The 18,355-nt window shown below is 41.1% G+C and overlaps 1 protein-coding gene across 2 annotated transcripts in view; it reads left to right on the top strand.

Moving 5' to 3' along the window:
• The window catches only part of DOCK1 (dedicator of cytokinesis 1), a 278,334-nt gene that overhangs the window by 16,480 nt on the left and 243,499 nt on the right, over positions 1-18,355 (top strand). For both annotated transcript variants that reach the window (XM_065066732.1, XM_065066731.1), the window contains exons 2-6: positions 5,258-5,341; positions 9,697-9,737; positions 11,319-11,374; positions 12,859-12,955; positions 16,329-16,477. In XM_065066732.1, coding sequence (XP_064922804.1) covers positions 5,258-5,341; positions 9,697-9,737; positions 11,319-11,374; positions 12,859-12,955; positions 16,329-16,477 — 427 coding nt within the window. The remainder of the gene's footprint in view (positions 1-5,257; positions 5,342-9,696; positions 9,738-11,318; positions 11,375-12,858; positions 12,956-16,328; positions 16,478-18,355) is intronic.

Genomic DNA, 18,355 nt, shown 5'->3' with positions numbered 1-18,355 from the left:
CCTGACTTGCATGCTGCTTTTTCATTTCTTCCTCAGCCTCAGCTGTAAAAACTGGAAACTTGTCTGGGTAAGGAACAGAGGACTAAGGAGTCTCCCTAGTACTGAAAGCACCCTCTTTCCTTGTACAGAAAATAGGAGGAAAACCTTTGGGTTTCTTTTATTTTTAATAGTATAAAATTTGCAGGAGAACATTGCTTTCACCTCTGTGGTTTGTCTGTTTTTATGGAAAAAGCACAATTATGATTTTGGGATTATTTTTTTTTAAAGACAGTGTAAAACAAAGCTGATGGTGGTAAGTGCAGTTTGCTTTCTGTTAGGAGTGTGGAGCCGTTAATACAGCCTTTCATGCAAAGTAATTCCATGGAATATTGCTCTAACATTTTTATAGTATCTTAAGATATCTCAGCTGTTGTACAGACAGAGAAAAGCTTTTTCAGTGTGTATCGATGTTACCTTTGTTTGCGTTTTCCTTTTTTTCCCCTTTGTGACCTCTAATTCTTCTAGTGTTGCATTCCTCATTTCTCTAATGCATGCAGATTAATGAGCACAGTTCAGGAGAGGTGTTTGTTCTGTATTCTTGAGCAGTAAATGGGTTTTTAGTGCAATTACTGTAATGCCCTATTCACAGATTCCTTTCCTTAGCAGCTCCTAGAGTTGAAAAAAATTGCTCTTTCTGTGCCCACGCTAATCCTTTGCTTTTGGCACTCCAGTGTTTTTGTGTAGATGTGGCTTTTGGTTGCACTGGGAGAAGGGAGCAGGGAGAACCTTCACCCGGGGGGTCCCTCGGCTGAAATCACAACTGATGAGGAGAAACACCTTTGGTGGTGTTGAAACCTTCTGTCTGGTGGCATTGAAACTGTCTGTCCTGCGGTGTGGCAACGAGAGGTGGCTTCAGGATGGCTGGTTGTTCTGCTTGGTATGTTCTCGGAGATGAAACCCAAAGTTCACTGATGACATTTGTTTGGATGCTCATCAGCCTTCCTGACAGTTGACTCCACCTCGGCTAATTAACAGCCATACTAAATCCAAATGTTGGAGTAATTAATTAATCATCCAAATCCAGATGTTCTTTATACATCAGCAGCATGTCCATTAAAATTACTGGGTGCTTTCCCAATCATGAACAGCTTGGGTTTACCTCAGCTTTTATAAGCAGGTTAGATATAAGACTGCACCTGAAATGGTCTGTTCAGAAGCCGGTGCAAGTGTGCACATAAGGTCACAGAAATGTGGTTTACATGTGCGATTTTGTAAATGTAATAGCTCCCCACAGCTCTAGATCAAATCAGTAATAGCGCTGCTTGGAACTGGAAAATAAAGCTCTTTATTTCTTTGTGCACAACTTTGAGAACATGTTGTGGTCATTCCCTTCTGCAGACGAACCTTAGAAGTAGCAAATGTTGGCCAGATGTTGGTGACTGGGAGGTTCATAGCTCGTGCCAGGGGCATCAGGGAGCACCTTACCCCCCTTAACCTTCTTGAGGATCTTCTGCAGGTGACTCTCTTGCTCATCTAAGGCTGATGAAGCTGGCACTTGATGTATGGTGTGGACTGTAGCCCTGGCTCAGGGAGTTGGCAGCGGTTTGCAGGAGCCTGAGCTCGCCGCTCTTCCTCCTGCAGAAAAATGGTGGGTTTGTAGCTCACAACACAGCATCTTTCCTGAGCTCCAGTGACTCTGGTATCTCTGCTTCGTGGTCTCTTGAGTTGCCTCTGTCATAAATGTGTCCCTTAAGGAGAAAGTGATTGTTAATGACATTCTTCTAAATGATAAGGGATGAGAGTATTTCGTTGCAACAGAGAAGCTCAGCTGGGCCTCTTCAGTAGATGATTATTATCTGGAGTTCTGTGTCCAGGTTGGACTCTCCAGGGCAAGGAATTACTGGAGGGAGTCCAGCAGTGGGCTATGAAGATGCTGAGGGGTCTGGAGCATCTTTCTGATGAGCAGCGACAGAGAGCTGGGGCTGTTCAGAGAAGAGAAGCTGAGGGGGATCTTATCATTGCTGATGAGTATCTCCAGGGTGGGTGTCAGAGGATGGACCAGACTCTGCTCAGTGGTGCCCAGTGACAGGGTGAGGGGCAACAGGCACAGACTCAAGCACAGGAGGTTCCATCTGAATATGGGGAGAAACTTCTTTACTTTGAGGTGCCAGAGCCTGGCCCAGGCTGCCCAGAGAGGCTGTGGAGTCTCCTTCTCTGAGACATTCAAACCCGCCTGGACATGACCCTGTGTGATCTGCTCTGGTGACCCTGCGTGAGCAGGTGGGTTGGACTGGATGATCTCCAGAGGTCCCTTCAACCCAACCAGCCTGGGATTAGAGAGAAAAAAACCCTAATCTGTGTGTGGATGAAGAGCCTTGGGGATGCTGTGTTGGTGTTAACCATGAGGTTAACTGATGCTGGCTAGGTCTTGGTCATAAATGCTTGAGTAACCATATTATTTTCTCACTTTTGCATTGTAGCAAAGGTTTGTCTAACTTTGGAGACTGCGTAACTCCATTGCCAAATCAGTGGGCTGTGGTTCTGAGCTCAAGCATGATGGGGAGGCTGATGTTACCTGATGGAAATATTCCTAATGCTTCACTTAGCTTGGAGCTCTCCAAGCTGAAAACATCTCATGCTGAGAACTCGATTTTCCAAATGGAGCAAAACTTGATTTCAGTTAAAAAAAAAAAAATAAAAAAAAATTGGAAGTTATACTTCAGGCTTTTAAATATTTTAAACGGTGACTCAAAATACAGTTGATCAGACAAAATATAAGCATACCAGTTTCATGCTTGATTCCTCCAAATTTTGCCTTTTCCTTTAATGAAAGCCTTGTTGTTTGCTCCAGTCAAACATTATATCTGTCATAACTTCTTTTGATGTCACTCTGCATTAAGAAGTACCCTGGGAGGGAGCTGTGTCTAAGCTTACGTAGGAGTGTGCAGTGTAGTTCAAGGCTTATTTTGTAATCACAGGGGTGAAATGCACTTTCTAGTTGTTTTGGTTGGTTCATGGTCTGTCAATGCTGTAGCAAGCCAAAAACGTGATTATTTTTGTTCTGTTTTCTTTTGTTTGTATCCATGTTTTTCACACACATATATAAATTTAGGGAGAAATCTTCCCTCCATGGCCATTGCTCCTCACTCATTTCAGGTTGATGGGAGCTGTTGCGGGCAGTAGTTACCACTCGATGGCTGTTTATCATTTTCAGTCGAAATAATTGGTCATTACAGCGCAGCTACTGTTATATGACCCTCCTTGTTACGACAGACGCCACTTAGCGCTCTTGGATATAAATTTTAACATCTTGTATTCACAGCTGCCTTTGATCCTTCATTTTATTCTTAGCCAAAGTGTGGATTGAATACAGGCCTGTTATTAATCTGTCCTAATGGGGATTTTTCCTGAGTGGGGTGTCTGGTACAAAGCAGTAGATACCCAAAGGATGGAGTTTGGTGTGGAACTCCAGCCACACACGTTTGGAGGAGTTTGTATTGGCGGCATGACTTTGTCTGCTCTGGCATGTGCAAAAACTGAACTGAAAATATTTCTGATGAGTGTTATCGAGCAGACTGTCCCGTGTATTCACCATTGCCAACGTCCCTCTGCTCAGAGCGGTTTGAAATGTTAATTTTTGTTCATCTATTTTTCACAGAACCCACTTCTGCAGGACAGTAGTTATGGCTTTGAGATAATCCCTACCAGATACCTAGAGGGGAGAGTTTACCTTTCTCTAATATTGAAACAGAAGTTAACAAAAGAATTATAACAGGAATAGCTAGCTTGGCTTGTTTTGATATCAATAGAACTATATTACTTTCTAAAGCCTTAATTTAAATGCTTTTATTACTGGTCTCTGTGATGCACTTGACCTTCATTCCTTTTACTCTGAAGTGTCCTCTCTACTTATAATCTTACACTGTATACTCTATTTTCTCATTCAAATTGCTCTTTTGTATAATTTTTTTTCCTTTTTGCACTCAGATATATTGATTTACTACTTCAAAGTCTGTAGTCCGTCAAGCAAGAGGAGTTACCACAGAGGAAAGGACCAAGGCAGCCAGTGATGTATTTGTCATTCTTAGCATTGTAAACTGGAATTTGATAAGTTTTGGGTACAACAAATAGTAACTCCTGGAGGTTGGAATTGAAGTCATGGCACCGTGCCCCATCCTCGTGGTGGGATTAGGGCTTCTCATGGGCCCGTTTGGATGTTTCCTGCTTGTGCGCTTGGGGATAAACCGATTATCAGATTTGAGGTCCAGAAAGTATTTTTCTCCATTTACCAGGTTTTATAGATGTAATTTATGTTGCTGCTTTCCTGTGTAATATCGGCTCTAGTCTGCTGGTTAGGACTCCTTGGGGTAGGAGAAGATTGGGCAGGTAAGCGAGGTCCTGGGTGTGATATCTCATTGTTTTATAACTGTGTAACCTCATCTGGGTGTTCCTGCTCCAGCAGGGGGATTGGACTTGATGAGCTTTCGAGGTCCTTTTTAATCTCTGACATTCTGGGGTTCTGTGGCTTTTGGCATTTTGCTGTAGGTTTTAAGTTTGAGGTTGAGATTTCCTGCAAGAAGGGGAGTTAGGTGTAACTTATCCAGGTCTTTCTCTTCTGGTGATAATATCTGAGTCACACTGGGACACTTCTGAGCAGCGCTGTCCCTCATCCGTGACCCTGGAGCTATTTTAATTCATGTAGGAAGAATCAATGAGTAGAATCCCAGGTGGGAAAGGGCCACAGGGATCATCTGGTCCAACCTTTCTTGGCACAAGCCCCGTCTAGACAAGATGGCCCAGCACCCTGTCCTGCTGAATCTAAAAGTGTCCAGTGTTGTTTATAAATATACTATGCATGCAATAAATTAATGAAGTGACTGAGAAATCGTTCTTGTATATTCATGGTGGTGATTTGACTCTTCTGAAGACACTGTGTAGGTTTGCTGTGTGTTGGGCTCACAGTGGAAGACAGTGCAGTTCTCTACAGAACTGCATAAAATTGACAGAAATTGAGTGTATTGATAGGAAGAAGCAAAGCATCATAAATGGAGTGAGGGACTTAGAAAGTGGGCTTGTGGCTTTTGGAGATTTGTTACAAGGGGAAATATGGATGGATTGAAGGACTTGGATGAATTTTTGTGGCTTCTTCTTGTCAAAAATCTTTACAAAGATGTTGAGAATGGCAACAGTGAGTAATAAAAACAATTATATGGAGAAAAGCAAAGCCTGGAAGTTCTGTTGTCTTGCATGTGCTAATAGCAGTGTTTCCTCTGTCCAGCTCTCTACAACTACGATGCGAGGGGCCCGGATGAACTTTCCTTACAAATAGGCGACACCGTGCACATATTAGAGACGTATGAAGGTAAGCTGGCAAAAGTTGCATTTGAAAACGTTGTTTTTGCAATTGCATTGCTTTTCTGTTTGTGACTATCCTCTCATGTTATGAGGTGATGAATTACTTTCTTGCTAAAGGACAAAACACATTATTTTTAATGAGCACAGAACTAACTAATGCTGAATGTGAATGAAGATGCATGAGGTCGATACCCGGTGAATAACCATTTCCTTTTCTATGGAAGATGGATGTTTGCACAGCTTTATTTGTATGGATCGATTGTAGCATCTACCCTGTGTTAGAGAAATGATAGATGCTTTTTGGGTGATGCAAAAGAGCCTGCTGCTAAAAGAGATTTAATCTGAATTTGAAAGTCACCTGGGTCCTAAATTATTTATGTTTCACTTATGAGATGTGTACATGTGTTCCAGTGCTGTGCACTGATTTCAGGCTTTTCAGAGGCTTTGCTTGTTTAGATACGGAGCTGTAGAAACATAACGTGTACCGAAATCTTTCCTCCTTGGTCCATGTAAAAGGGAACTTGAATGCGGAGTTTGATAATCAACAGAATGTGAAAATTGTCATAACTCTTTGCAGCTCCTGCTTGATCGAGTACTGAGCCAAGTAAAATACAGCTGTTTCATTAAATCCTTGACTTGAAATTTTATGGTGTGCTGTAGTTCGGAAAGGTATAAGTAACATATAACTGAACTGTGTTTGTTTAAAATATTGTAACACTTTTTGTCTTGTGGAAATGTGATTTCCTTTAATATATCTATTTGTTTGTTTCACTAGACATCGGTCTTTTGATATACCTGTGTGATAAACTTATTTTGGATATTGACTTAATAGGTTTTTTTATTGTTATATTCACTGAAACAAACAAGGCAATTTCAACAAAAGTAACAAGCTCTACTCATCAGTGTACAAATGAATTTTTTCATTGTTCGTAGGCTGGCTTTTTGTTACTGAGTTCACCTTTTGACTGCAATACCAAGTCTGACTCTAAGCCAAGTAATCTTTCCGTTATCTGATGTTATATGCTTTAATGAAAATCTAACAATGCCAAAATTTTAAATGGAAATGGGATAATTTAAATATTGTGCAGCTTTGTTCTTTTATGTATAAATAGATTTATTTAATGAATGCAGGAGAAACTGTGGATCCTGAGTCGGGTATGTAAAACCACGTCAAGTGATGACTGCTGCCAACTAAGTGGGGCAGCGGGGATGATTCACTTTTCCTCTGGACTTGAATAATAAAGACCTGCTCGCTCTCATGGTGGTTGGGCTTCAAATGCAAGGGATGAACTCACATTAAAAGAAATGTAAATAAATTAACGCTCTTCCAAACATTTTATGTAATGGTTACTCATTACGTACCTGCTGCAATGGGAAATTAGGTGTCGTAATTCTTCTCTGTTGTCGGCAGAGCTGCCGTTATGAGGTAATTATTTGAGCTTTTTGATCTCGAAGTTCCTCTACATAAAATTAGTGTAGGTTGTGCCCCAGGTGGGGTTTGTACCATATGTGCAAAGGCCCAGGTGAGTGCCCAGGGACCTCCTGCCATCACTGCTCCTGGGCCAGGGCTGCGCTAGGCCGCACTACAGAAAACACCCAAATAATACAAGAAATAGGGCAGAAAAGCAGTTTGAAGAGTCAGCTCCTGGGCAAAACGGCATTACCATGATGCAGCTTCTCAAAAGTTTGCCCCTTCCCTCTGTATTTAAGATTTTAGGGAAAAACCTGGCTTGTTTCAGTAGTATCTGCTGCATTATGCGTTCAGCTTGGGGCATCCTACTGTAGAAGAGTTACTATTTTGAAATAGTTTTCTGCAATAACTCTTAAGTTAGGAGTAGTATTGAAGACTTATGTGTGTACACGGGACTTGAAGTGGTGTAAGGTAGTCATGGTGTTTGTTTTTCGTGTGTGGTGTTGGTTTTATCTCTGTAGATGAAAGAGGCAGAGAAGTTGGGAGATCTTAATCTCGTGTAGTCTAGAGGAGCCGTTTTAAGGACAGGCAGGTTTCTATAGGATATGGTGTTGCTACCATATACGGGAATGGATTGCCAAGATGTACTTCGCTTATGTGATTTTTAGTATGTACATTGCATTTGATCAGAGTTACGGTGCTTATCAGTTTAGACTCCAGAGCTTCAAAATGTTGGTTTATTAGTGTAAAACTGAGGGGAATTTAGTTCTTTTATAGGACTGAAATCCGTGCGTGTCCGTGCACAGATGTCAGCCGGTGGAGTGAACGTTAGCAGAAATGCTTTGCCTTCTTTGCACCTGAGCCAGAAACTCTGCACGGTTGTTTCAGCAACAGTTCTTGTTGGTGTTCCTGTGGAAGTGGTGGAAACGCGAGGTGAGAGGCCGTTGCAGCTGCTCAGGGGAAGTGAACTGTGATGGCTGTAGACACCAGACTGAAGAAGACAAGACAGCGCCAACCATCACAGTATCACAGTATGTTTGGGATTGGAAGGGACCTCAAAAGATCATCTAGTCCAATCCCCCTGCTGGAGCAGGAACACCCAGATGAGGTCGCACAGGAAGGTGTCCAGGCGGGTTTTGAATGTCTCCAGAGAAGGAGACTCCACAACCCCCTGGGCAGCCTGGTCCAGGCTCTGTCACCCTCACTGAGAAGAAGTTTCTTCTCAAATTTAAACGGAACCTCTTGTTCCAGCTTGATCCCATTGCCCCTTGTCCTATCATTGTTTGCCACTGAGAAGAGCCTGGCTCCATCCTCATGGCACTCACCCTTTATATATTTATAAACATTAATGAGGTCCCCCCTTAGTCTCCTCTTCTCCAAACTAAAGAGCCCCAGCTCCCTCAGCCTTTCTTCATAAGGGAGGTGCTCCACTCCCTTAATCATCTTCGTTGCCCTACGCTGGACCCTCTCCAGCAGTTCCCTGTCCTTCTGGAACTCAGGGGCCCAGAACTGGACACAATATTCCAGATGTGGTCTCACCAGGGTGGAGTAGAGGGGAAGGAGAACCTCTCTCGATCTACTAACCACCCCCTTCTAATACACCCCAGGATGCCATTGGCCTTCCTGGCCACAAGGGCACAGTGCTGGCTCATGCTCATCCTGTTGTCCACCAGGACCCCCAGGTCCCTTTCCCCTACACTGCTCTCTAATATGTAATTTCTCAACCTTTACTGGAACCTGGGGTTGTTCCTGCCCAGATGCAGGACTCTACACTTTCCCTTTTTAAATTTCATTAGGTTATTCCCCGCCCAGCTCTCCAGCCTGTCCAGGTCCTGCTGGATGGCAACCATCCCAGGTGATCACGGAGCTTCTGGTGCAGTGTGAGGATGATGAATCATTTTACTTTTTGCTACGGGAGAACAGACTGAAAAATCATGTGTGCCTGAGACCTTGGACATGAGGAAAAGGTTCTTCACCCAGAGGTGCTGGACACTGAACAGGCTCCCCAGGGAGGTGTCACAGCCCCAACCTGACAGTGTTCATGAAGAGACTGGACAACGTCCTCAGACACACGGGGTGACCTGTGGGGTGTCCTGTGCAGGGACGGGAGCTGGACTCCGTGGTCCTTGTGGGTTTCTTCCAGCTCAGGACATTCTGAGTCTTTGATTCTATGATTTCTAGTCCCAGAGTGTAGGTAATGAATTTATCAGCACGTGTTGTCTTCCTTGAACTTTCTTCCTGCCTGGGTCTTCCATGAGGCAAAACGACTTTAGTTTGTAGGGTTTTGTTTTAGCTGTGATGGCGATTGCTTGCAGACGTGTCCTGAACTGGGGACACAATAAATGGGGCAGTTTTCTGGGCACGGCCACCTGCCTGGGACAGTCATGCGACATCAGGCCGGGCGTTTGCTGCCTCATGCTGAATTAGGGCTGGAGGCCTCCTTCCTTCTGTATTTCAATGTGCGAACCGTAAATCCCAAAGTACTCTTGTTTTCTGCTGAGATAACAAACAGCTGATTGGTGTTCGGAAACTTGCATTTGTGGGACTTAAATAGGTTTTAAAATTGAACTAGTCAAACAGTACATCTTTGTAAAGTTAGTGCTATTAAGCTGGTTTTGTTTATGTTGGTAAATTCCTGATTGAAATGAAATGAAAGGCAATTAAATGCATCATGTAAAATGCCATCTCTTGTCACGTAGTTGTCTCCATCAGTTTTAATCATGGTCACTCTGATTTTCACAGCTTCCAAGAAGACTTGTCGTAGCCAGGATATTAATTTTGTAGCAAATTTAATTTCAGGTGGAGTATGTGTGTGAATGTTGGCAGGGATGAAGCAGGACTGGAAACAGCACTAAGATGCTGTTGAGCTCAGAAGGAACAGCTGCTGGGTGCCATTAATGAACTTTTTAATCCATTAATGAACTTTTAAACCTTTTTCTTTTCCCTCCTAGGTTGGTACAGAGGTTATACGCTACGGAAAAAATCCAAGAAGGTAAGTGTTGCCAGAGCAGAGCGCTTGTTTCTATTTCTGGTAAATGTGAGTTTTTCAAGTTAACTGAAACTTATTTTAGTGAGGCCTAAAAGCTGAGTTGCATATGTGTTTTTTGCTATTTAAGGCTATGTGTACGTACAGTCCCTATAGATGGCTTGATGTGCATCAGCTTGTTTTCTGCACTAACTGCTGCCCCAGAGCCTTTGTCTCAGTAAAGAGTTCAGAACTTTATGTTCTCGTTGAGTTGTTCAGGGGCTGACACTCTGCTTCGCTGTCTCTTAAATAATACATTACTCATAAAATGCAATTGCATCTTGGAAAGTGATATGGAGATCCACATTGTGATTTTGAGTCGTTTTCTCCGAGGGGAAGTCATCTTCTGCAGGGTAATCGTGCCCAGTCGTTGGGCTTTGTGTGCTGTTTATAGCAGCCTTTCTGAGATAAAAACAAGGGAAAACAGCACAAATAACGGTTGTACCATTGTGTTTTATTTTTTTGAGCGTTGTGCTTTATAGTAGTAATTAAGCAGAGCTAAACGACTTCTGGCTTTGCTTCTTTTTTCACTGCAAATGTGATGTTTGCCTACAGAGGTGCACTTTGAGCTGCGTCTGCATGTCTAAAATACAGAGTGGAGTTGTGTGGTTCGGCCCACCCGTTCCCTAACCAGGCCTCTTCTATGTTTTTTCTATTCTATTTTGGTATTTTCTTTTTCTGGAAATACACTCCATTTCTGATGAGCCATGTTTTGCAAACACGCCTTGTACAGCCTACGAATCCGTTGCTTGCTCTTCTTGCCTTAAATGAATTCCACGTGTTGCTGCATTGTCCGCTCAATGTAGCGATTTCTTTTGATTTTATGTTTTACTTGAACTAGAAGAACCCCCCGGTTTCTATAACTCTATAAGTTCTTTTTTGTGTGTTCCCAGATAAGAAAGCTGAACAACCACCTCGAAGGGACAGGTGGAGGAAACTGATTTTTCTCCGCTTGACTTACATTAATTTTTTAAACGAGCTTACACTATTTGGAAAGTATTATTGTGTCTTTGAAATCTAGAGATTAATTTAGAACTTATTTTTTTGGAAAAGCAGTGCTGGTGTTTGGCAATAGTGTTTGGAGGAGGTTTTTGGCTTGTAGCACTGACGATAGGTTGTTGGGAGAAGACACTGCGTTATATATAGTTTGTGTACTGCTGGTTGTGGTCTGTGGTCTGTATTTGCCCATTTATTTTGCAGCGAGGCAGCCCCGTATAATTCCTGTTCTCACACAGTGTTTATTTTAATGGGAAGCCTGGAAACATTGGAGAAAAGAGAATTTCTTCAATGTGGTGAAGACAGGTTTGAAAACACTTAGTCTGTATTTGCTAAGGTTACAATGACACCTTTTGAAAGGACATGCAATGCAGAATTTAAACATAACTTTAAACAAACCCCCACAACACAGCAACACAATTATTCTGATGCTCAAGAGTGTCAGTAGCTCTGCAAACCCGAGTGTGTCTTGGCATATTTTTAGGTAATAGATACGATATGTTATGTGTGACTGGTGATTTAAAACATTTCCTCTTCCCTTCCCTCTCAAAGGGCATATTTCCTGCCTCCTATATACATCTTAAGGAAGCAACAGTTGAAGGCAAAGGGTAAGTCTAAAGATAATGAAAAGCTGTTTTCCTATTTGTACCAATATAATTTCGGTGTATTAGCAACTAATTAACACTTGTTTCCAGTTAGTTGAGTGGCTAATGATGGAAGTATGTGTGTTTCTTTTTAAAAATATTTTAAATTGGTAACTCAGCTCAAGTTCGAAGGCGCTTCTGGCTGGTATTGTCCTTAGCTGTGTTATCATGGAGTTGAGCTAAAGCAGAACCTTCTCTGTATTAATCTGTTTCATGAGAATTAATAATTTACCATTTTTCTTTATTGCTTTTATTACTCTCTCAATAATTACCTAGATCAGCTTCCTGCACCCCCTGCTTTAGTTCTAAATTCAGTTTTTCCAACTTATTTTATCTTCCAGCCCTTGAATCTTATGGCATCTGCCTGGTATGTTTGAAGAGGTCTTTGATACGAGACACCTTTTGTTTATGCACATGAAATTTAAGTAGTTTCTTAAATTCCCTCATCTCTAAATGTTGTAGACTGGACTCTTGGCCAAAAGTCTTTATCCAGGTGTCATTTTCTGCCTTACCGAGAAATTTCTGTGGAATTGTTCATTTTGTGATTCTCCTGCTCCCTTCCCTGACATGTTACACTAAATAGTTTGGGCTGCTTTTTGTTATTAAACAGTCGTTAAAGTTCAGTTCTCTATATATTAAATCAGATTTGCCGCACGTGCAAGTAAAAGTTCCCAACAAAAATTTAGTTAAAACCAGGGGAAAAAAAAAACCCCAACCAAATCCCAGGGGGAAAAAGGTGAAATGAAATTAATAAATAATTAGCCAGGAACGAAACGGAGTGAAACAGGATTGAAATATTTTCTTCCTTTGTACCAGATTTATTTTTATACACTGTTAAATATGTAAATGATAAAACTACTAATCATGAGATTGCTGCATAATGACATCTTTCTTGCTGATTATAAAACTGCCATTAAGTACCCTGCTTCTGAAATATTAAAAGACATTGCTGTTGTTTCTTACTTTTGTGGCACGTAATTTTAAAGCGAGTCATACAGAAACTTAATGGTAATGACTTGCACGCTTAATTTTTCTTTGCAAGGGCAATATTTTGAGGAACAATTGCGCATTAGCACCACGGCATTGTTGGTTGCGCGTATTTGGCTTTCGTCTTGGTTGCTTAGTGTAAAATCAGTGTCTCAATAACAAACGGTGTGGTGAGGTGTGTATCGATATCCTTATCTTGTGAGTTTAGAAATAAAGAATTAGGGGGACAAGTGTGAGCTCAGGAGCATAATTGCAACCCACCAAAGTACCATTTATGTCTCATGGTTGTACTGGTGTTCACCACTTCTGTAGCTGATAATACATCATTTTTTAACTCACAAATTTTATAGTAAGTGATGTTCTCTTCAACCCTGTCATTATTGGAAGAAGCAGTTCCTTCGTAGCGATTCTGCCATCCTTCCCAAAGCTACTGCTTAATTACAACTCTCTTTTCTCTTCAGGCAACATGAGACAGTGATACCCAACGAGCTCCCTTTGATTCAGGAGGTCACCACAACGCTGCGGGAATGGTCCATAATATGGCGGCAATTGTATGTTGTAAGTATCAGCTTAGGAAAACGTTGACACTAGCATATGGTTTATGAAGAGAGTGATGCTGTGAAAGGTACAGTGAGAATTGGGAAGGAAAATCTAGTTAGCATCTTCTGTGTTAAGGCACAAATCTCGGTAGTGTCTCTTTTGAATCTTTTCTCAAATACTATGTCTTGTGCAGAATCAGGTTTTTAGAGTGTTACCGTGATGTAGCAATAATTTAAGCAATTATTGTTATTTGTTGAGCATTTATTATTTTTTCATGGCATACTGTTACAGAATACATTGAATTTTTAAGATGTATACAGATTTGGAAAAATCTGATATAGAATTGTATTAAAGAAATGAAGAAAATGATTTCCAGGGCGGTTCTTGAGCCTGTTGGTGTGTTATGAAAAAATTGAATATTTGATATCAAGTTTGTGGGTATAAACTTTAAACTTTTGAAAAATCATCAGTGTAGGGCTCTTACCTCTCAGTATTCTTGTACTTGAGTTTGATTTTTCCCGTTTTATCCTGACCTTAAGTTACACGCCTGATTATTTTCATATGGTTCGGTTCCAAGCACTTAAGAGTGTATTCTTAGAAATGTACAGTGCCAAGCATTTGCATTGATAGTCTCTCGGATGGAATAATAGGAAGATCCAACAGCCATGAAACTACAAGTGCAAACTGTGTAATGAAGACAATAACTGGGAATGAAGATGCTTGTGTTGACTAATGTGGTTTTAAATCACACTCATGAAAACAAAGATTAAGAATAGAGTATGCTGGAGGTGATGTAGTGTTGCAGTAGATGAGGTGTAGGATAATATCTCGTATGAAGAGAAACAGTTTATATGCCAAAGAGAGAGCTTTAATGTGATGTAATACGAAAGAGTCCATGTGTTGAGGAGCAAGGAAGAAGTGGACACGCAGAACAGCTACCTGGATGGTCCTACAGCCTCATAGAATGGAGGGTGTTAGTCTCTTCTCCCAAGTAGCAGGTGACAGAATGAGAGGAAATGGTCCCAGGTTGCACCAGGGGAGGTTTAGATTGGATATTAGGAAAAAAGTATTCATGGAAAAGGTTGTGAAGCATTGGAACAGGCTGCCCAGGGCAGTGCTGGAGTCACCACCCCTGGAGGGGTTTAAAGGGCGTATAGATAAGGTTCTTAGGGACATGGTTTAGTGCTGGAGTTGGGTTATGGTTGGACTCAATGATCCTGAGGATATCTTCCAACTGAAATGATTTTACGACTCTGGAGGGGGCACTGAGAACAGCTTTGCCGTGGGTGCCGCTGCTGTGTGCTGCTGAGGACAGTGAGGATTGCAGTTTCACCCTCAAGTCTTCTTTTGGGGGGGAATAGCCTGAGTGTGAAATCTGATATTGCTTAATGTCAGAGAAATACCACTTGTAGAACTACACAGGACTTGTTTGTGGTGCATGTGCAATAAGAATGGAGGAACAGCAAGAGAAGTTTTCTTACCAAGACTTGTGTGTGCTCTTTGTAGCAGTACCTTTTAGGAGATTATGAAATTCTCCTGGTGCGGGAGTCACTTGTTCTAACCGTTGATGCTGAACATCTCATTTGTCATGCATTTGCTTCCATGAAGACACATGAACAAATAATACTGGGGCGCTTTACAAGTGTGATGCTCCAGTGACCTCTGTCCTGTAGCAGAAAGAGTTCCAGTCCCTGGACACCTTCACTCTGAGCAGATACATCACTTAACGAGTTGGTTTAGAGTTTGTATCTCAAGGATATCCGTTAGTTTAATTGCATGGGGTCAACTGCCAAAAAGAGCATTGGTGCATCGGGGTTGCCACACTATAGAGATACACCATGTTGTCCACATCTTGCATATCAGAACTCTTAAATGACCACATTTATGCCTTTGTTCCGTTCATAATTTGTGTTTGAATATTGAATAGATTTTCAGTTTTGATTTGCTGGTAGCAGAGGATGTGGAACGTTCTGCATCTCACTGGTTTGATCACCTGCAGCATCGAAAATCATGAATCCCTTTCCCGTTTGGGTTTGTCTGTATTTAGCTTCCAGCCATACGTGCCTGTTGTGTCTTTCTCTGCTGCATTAAAGAGCTTTTAATAACAGGTATTTTCTCTCTGTGAAGGTTCTCACACTATAATCAAGTCAGCTTTTTGATAATCTGAACAGGCTTGAAGCCTTTAAGATACACAGTTAGGTATTTTTTTTCCCCTGAGTGTTTGAGTCAAATTATTTTCCTGCACCTTCTGCAGTTTCTCATCTTTAAAATAAAATTTTCCACTATATATAAATTATTATTCCTGTTGTTCTCAGCCATATAGGGCCTAGGTGTAGTCTAAATGAAAGAAAGCTACACGTGGCCTGTATAATTCATAGATATGGGGTATTTAGGAAGATATATTCCTTTTGAGATCTTGAGGGCTATGAAGACAGTAAGACAGACAACTCCTCAGTAAGAACAAAGTATTTAGGGCCTCTGCATTTTCATAGTCTTGACATTATATTTCACAATAAAACCAGAAAGGTGGTTGTTGTGCAGCTTTAGTTTTGCGTCGTCTTGTTTGGTTGTGCTAAAGGTGTTGTGTATATGCACTGACCACAGTTTAAACGAACATGGCAAATTCTGTTTTGTGGATGAAGTTAAGATTTATTGTTTTGTTCTCTCCGAATGCATCTGTGTATGGGCATTTCTATAGAAAACACTTCAGAAAAGAGGTTTCTTGTGTTTTCAGTCTGGAACTTTATCTTCCAGAGTCCTAACCTAGCTGCATGTTGTCAGGTAAAGTTTGCATATGCTGCTGGCACTGATAATATCCATAGTTCCAGCCTCTATAAACAATTAACTTCCCGTAAGGCTTAGTGCTTCCCTGTTTTTTTTACCTTCCTTTAGATGTTACATGTGGTCTCATGAGATACTGATGTGCTTGGCTTTGCGCACTGAGGAGTTCTTGAAGTGTTATTCTGAAGGTTTAACCGGGGGGGAAGGATTCTGTGATGTGTTGCAGATGGAGAATTGCAGAACTAGAGCCTTTTACTGTTAAAATGTGCTCATTTTAGTCCCGTTCTACTCAGTGTAGAGGGTCATTGAGCGAAGTTACTCTGTGAACCAAGAAAGGGGTGTCTTTCCCTTGAATGCCCATTCTGAATATGACCTGGGTTTTAAGGTAACATAAACACAAGCATTTACACTTACTTAGATACATAAAGCAGAGCGTAAGACTCTTTATATTCAATATTCTGTGCTATAGAAAGTCAGACTCCCGTTTTGAAGCTATTTGTAGGCTCTTAGCCTACATTCATATTTTGTAATTGCAATCTATTATATATATTGAAAAGATGCTCAGTAGACTTGTAAACTAACTTCTACCCGCTTCTTTTCCTCCAAACAGCAAGACAACAGAGAAATGTTTCGCAGCGTACGCCACATGATATACGACCTTATTGAGTGGAGATCTCAAATATTGTCTGGGACCCTTCCCCAAGATGAGCTCAAAGAACTGAAGAAGAAAGTGACTGCCAAAATTGATTATGGCAACAGGTTTGTGAATGATATTTTCCAAGTGTCTGTGCTTTAAACCAAGTCAGCTCGTGTAATGAACGTGAGCTGTCGGGGTCTCCTGGCACCATTCTTTTATTCCTGTGTTTATGGAGATGTAACAGTAGTATATTAGCAGTCCTGTTAGAGCAAGATGAAGAAGCTGATATAGTATCTTTTAAGGTATAGTACAAATTATCATATGCCAAGTGGAATCACTCACTTCATGACCTAATCAATTTGATACTGGTATGAAGCTGTAATTTTTAAGGTCAATCGAAAAGTGCAAGTATTGCAGCCATTTGAAATAGAATTTAAACTCTACTTGCTTCTGCGGCATAAACAGTTGTTGCCTTCTCAACAGACCAGCTGCCCGTGCCCTAAGGTCACCGAGCAGTGATGTGATGGTGAAGGATTTGGCTCCTAAGCATCATTTAGCTTATTGTTCCTCTACTTTTACATGGTAGCCAGCTTGTACCAGAAGACTAACAGACAGATTTAATAAAAGAAAGTATCTATTTAACAGAAGAGAATGGAAATTGTGAAGGAAATATTTACCAAAAAAACCCCAAAGAGGTCCGGATTTAAGCAAAATCTTTACAACATTTTTTAGGTTACAAGTGGTGTATACAGTTATGGCTTTATGTTTTGATTGAAAATGAGAAATCACGTCTTGCTCTTCAATCAGGAAATTACTTGAAGCCGTGTTTTGAAGACTGAGAGGCAGCGTTGTAGCACCTGGGGACTGGAAAAGTTTTCTGTCTTTAAATCCCTTGTGATGTAAATAACTCATCAGATTTCAGCCATTTGTGTTTTATCCCTTAAGAGCTGCCAAATTCGTGGTGTTTCTGTTCACACGCTTTATCAGCGGAAGTTGTGATTTAAAAAAGAAATTAAAATATCATCAGTAACTGCATTCAGTCAGTAATTATCATTTCTAATCCAAGATACGGACTGTTGTACCTCAGTAGACAATTAACCAGATGCTGTTGATGTTATTTGTTTGGCCACTGTGTTTTGCCATCTGTCTCAGGAGTTGGTTAAAGTTACTCCGAATAACCTCCAGATGCCGAGCGTTCAAATACAATGGAACATCTTGTGCTGTGCTTTATATTCCTAATGTTCCGATGGACTAATTAAGTGATCAGAACATTCTCTATGGAGGACAGGAGGGAAGTGGATTTGAACTTCCAAGTAAATAATCACAACTGAAAGATACCATATGTTTTTAATGTAGCCGTACATTCACTTTCGTCTAAAGTAAGCATGAAAGATGATTTCAGTATCCAGACAGAATGAATTAATGATGCCTTTTAGCAATGTTTTCTGGTCTAATTGTATCCAAACTATTCCTCTTTTGTGAAATACTGATTTTTAAATAAGTTTTTTCTATAAATACAACAGTTTCACTGGATGTTGGCAAAATAACTGAGGAAGTAAAAATGGTCTGATGAACTTGTATTTTTTTGAAATTGGGTCAGGTAATTTTGTTGATCATTCACTTGCAAAGATCTGTAACTGGGACACTTAGGAAAAAAAGAAAATCACATTTTTTTCTAAGGATCATTTGCAAGCTAAAGGATAAAACAAAGAAATTAAATCAAAGGAATGTTTGCTTCTATTTATTTGACAGTCTGTGCAAACGTTCTTGTCCTGTTGGTGCGTAGGAGGCTGCGTGGTTAATCTGTTCTCTGAATTCTGGAGCTCCCGTTCCCTCTGCAGAAGGACTCTGCTGCTGTTCATCCAGGGCTGCTGGTGACAAGTGGCCCGTGGATCACAGAATCCCAGAGTGTCAGGGGTTGAAGGGCCCTGGCAAGCTCATCCAGTGCAATCCCCCCATGGAGCAGGAACACCCAGATGAGGTTACACAGGAAGGTGTCC

This window comes from Columba livia, chromosome 6, assembly GCF_036013475.1.
Source record: "Columba livia isolate bColLiv1 breed racing homer chromosome 6, bColLiv1.pat.W.v2, whole genome shotgun sequence".
NCBI classification, from domain to species: domain Eukaryota; kingdom Metazoa; phylum Chordata; class Aves; order Columbiformes; family Columbidae; genus Columba; species Columba livia.
The sequence above is the reverse complement of the archived record's forward strand: the minus strand, read 5'-3'. Positions and strand labels throughout refer to the sequence as shown.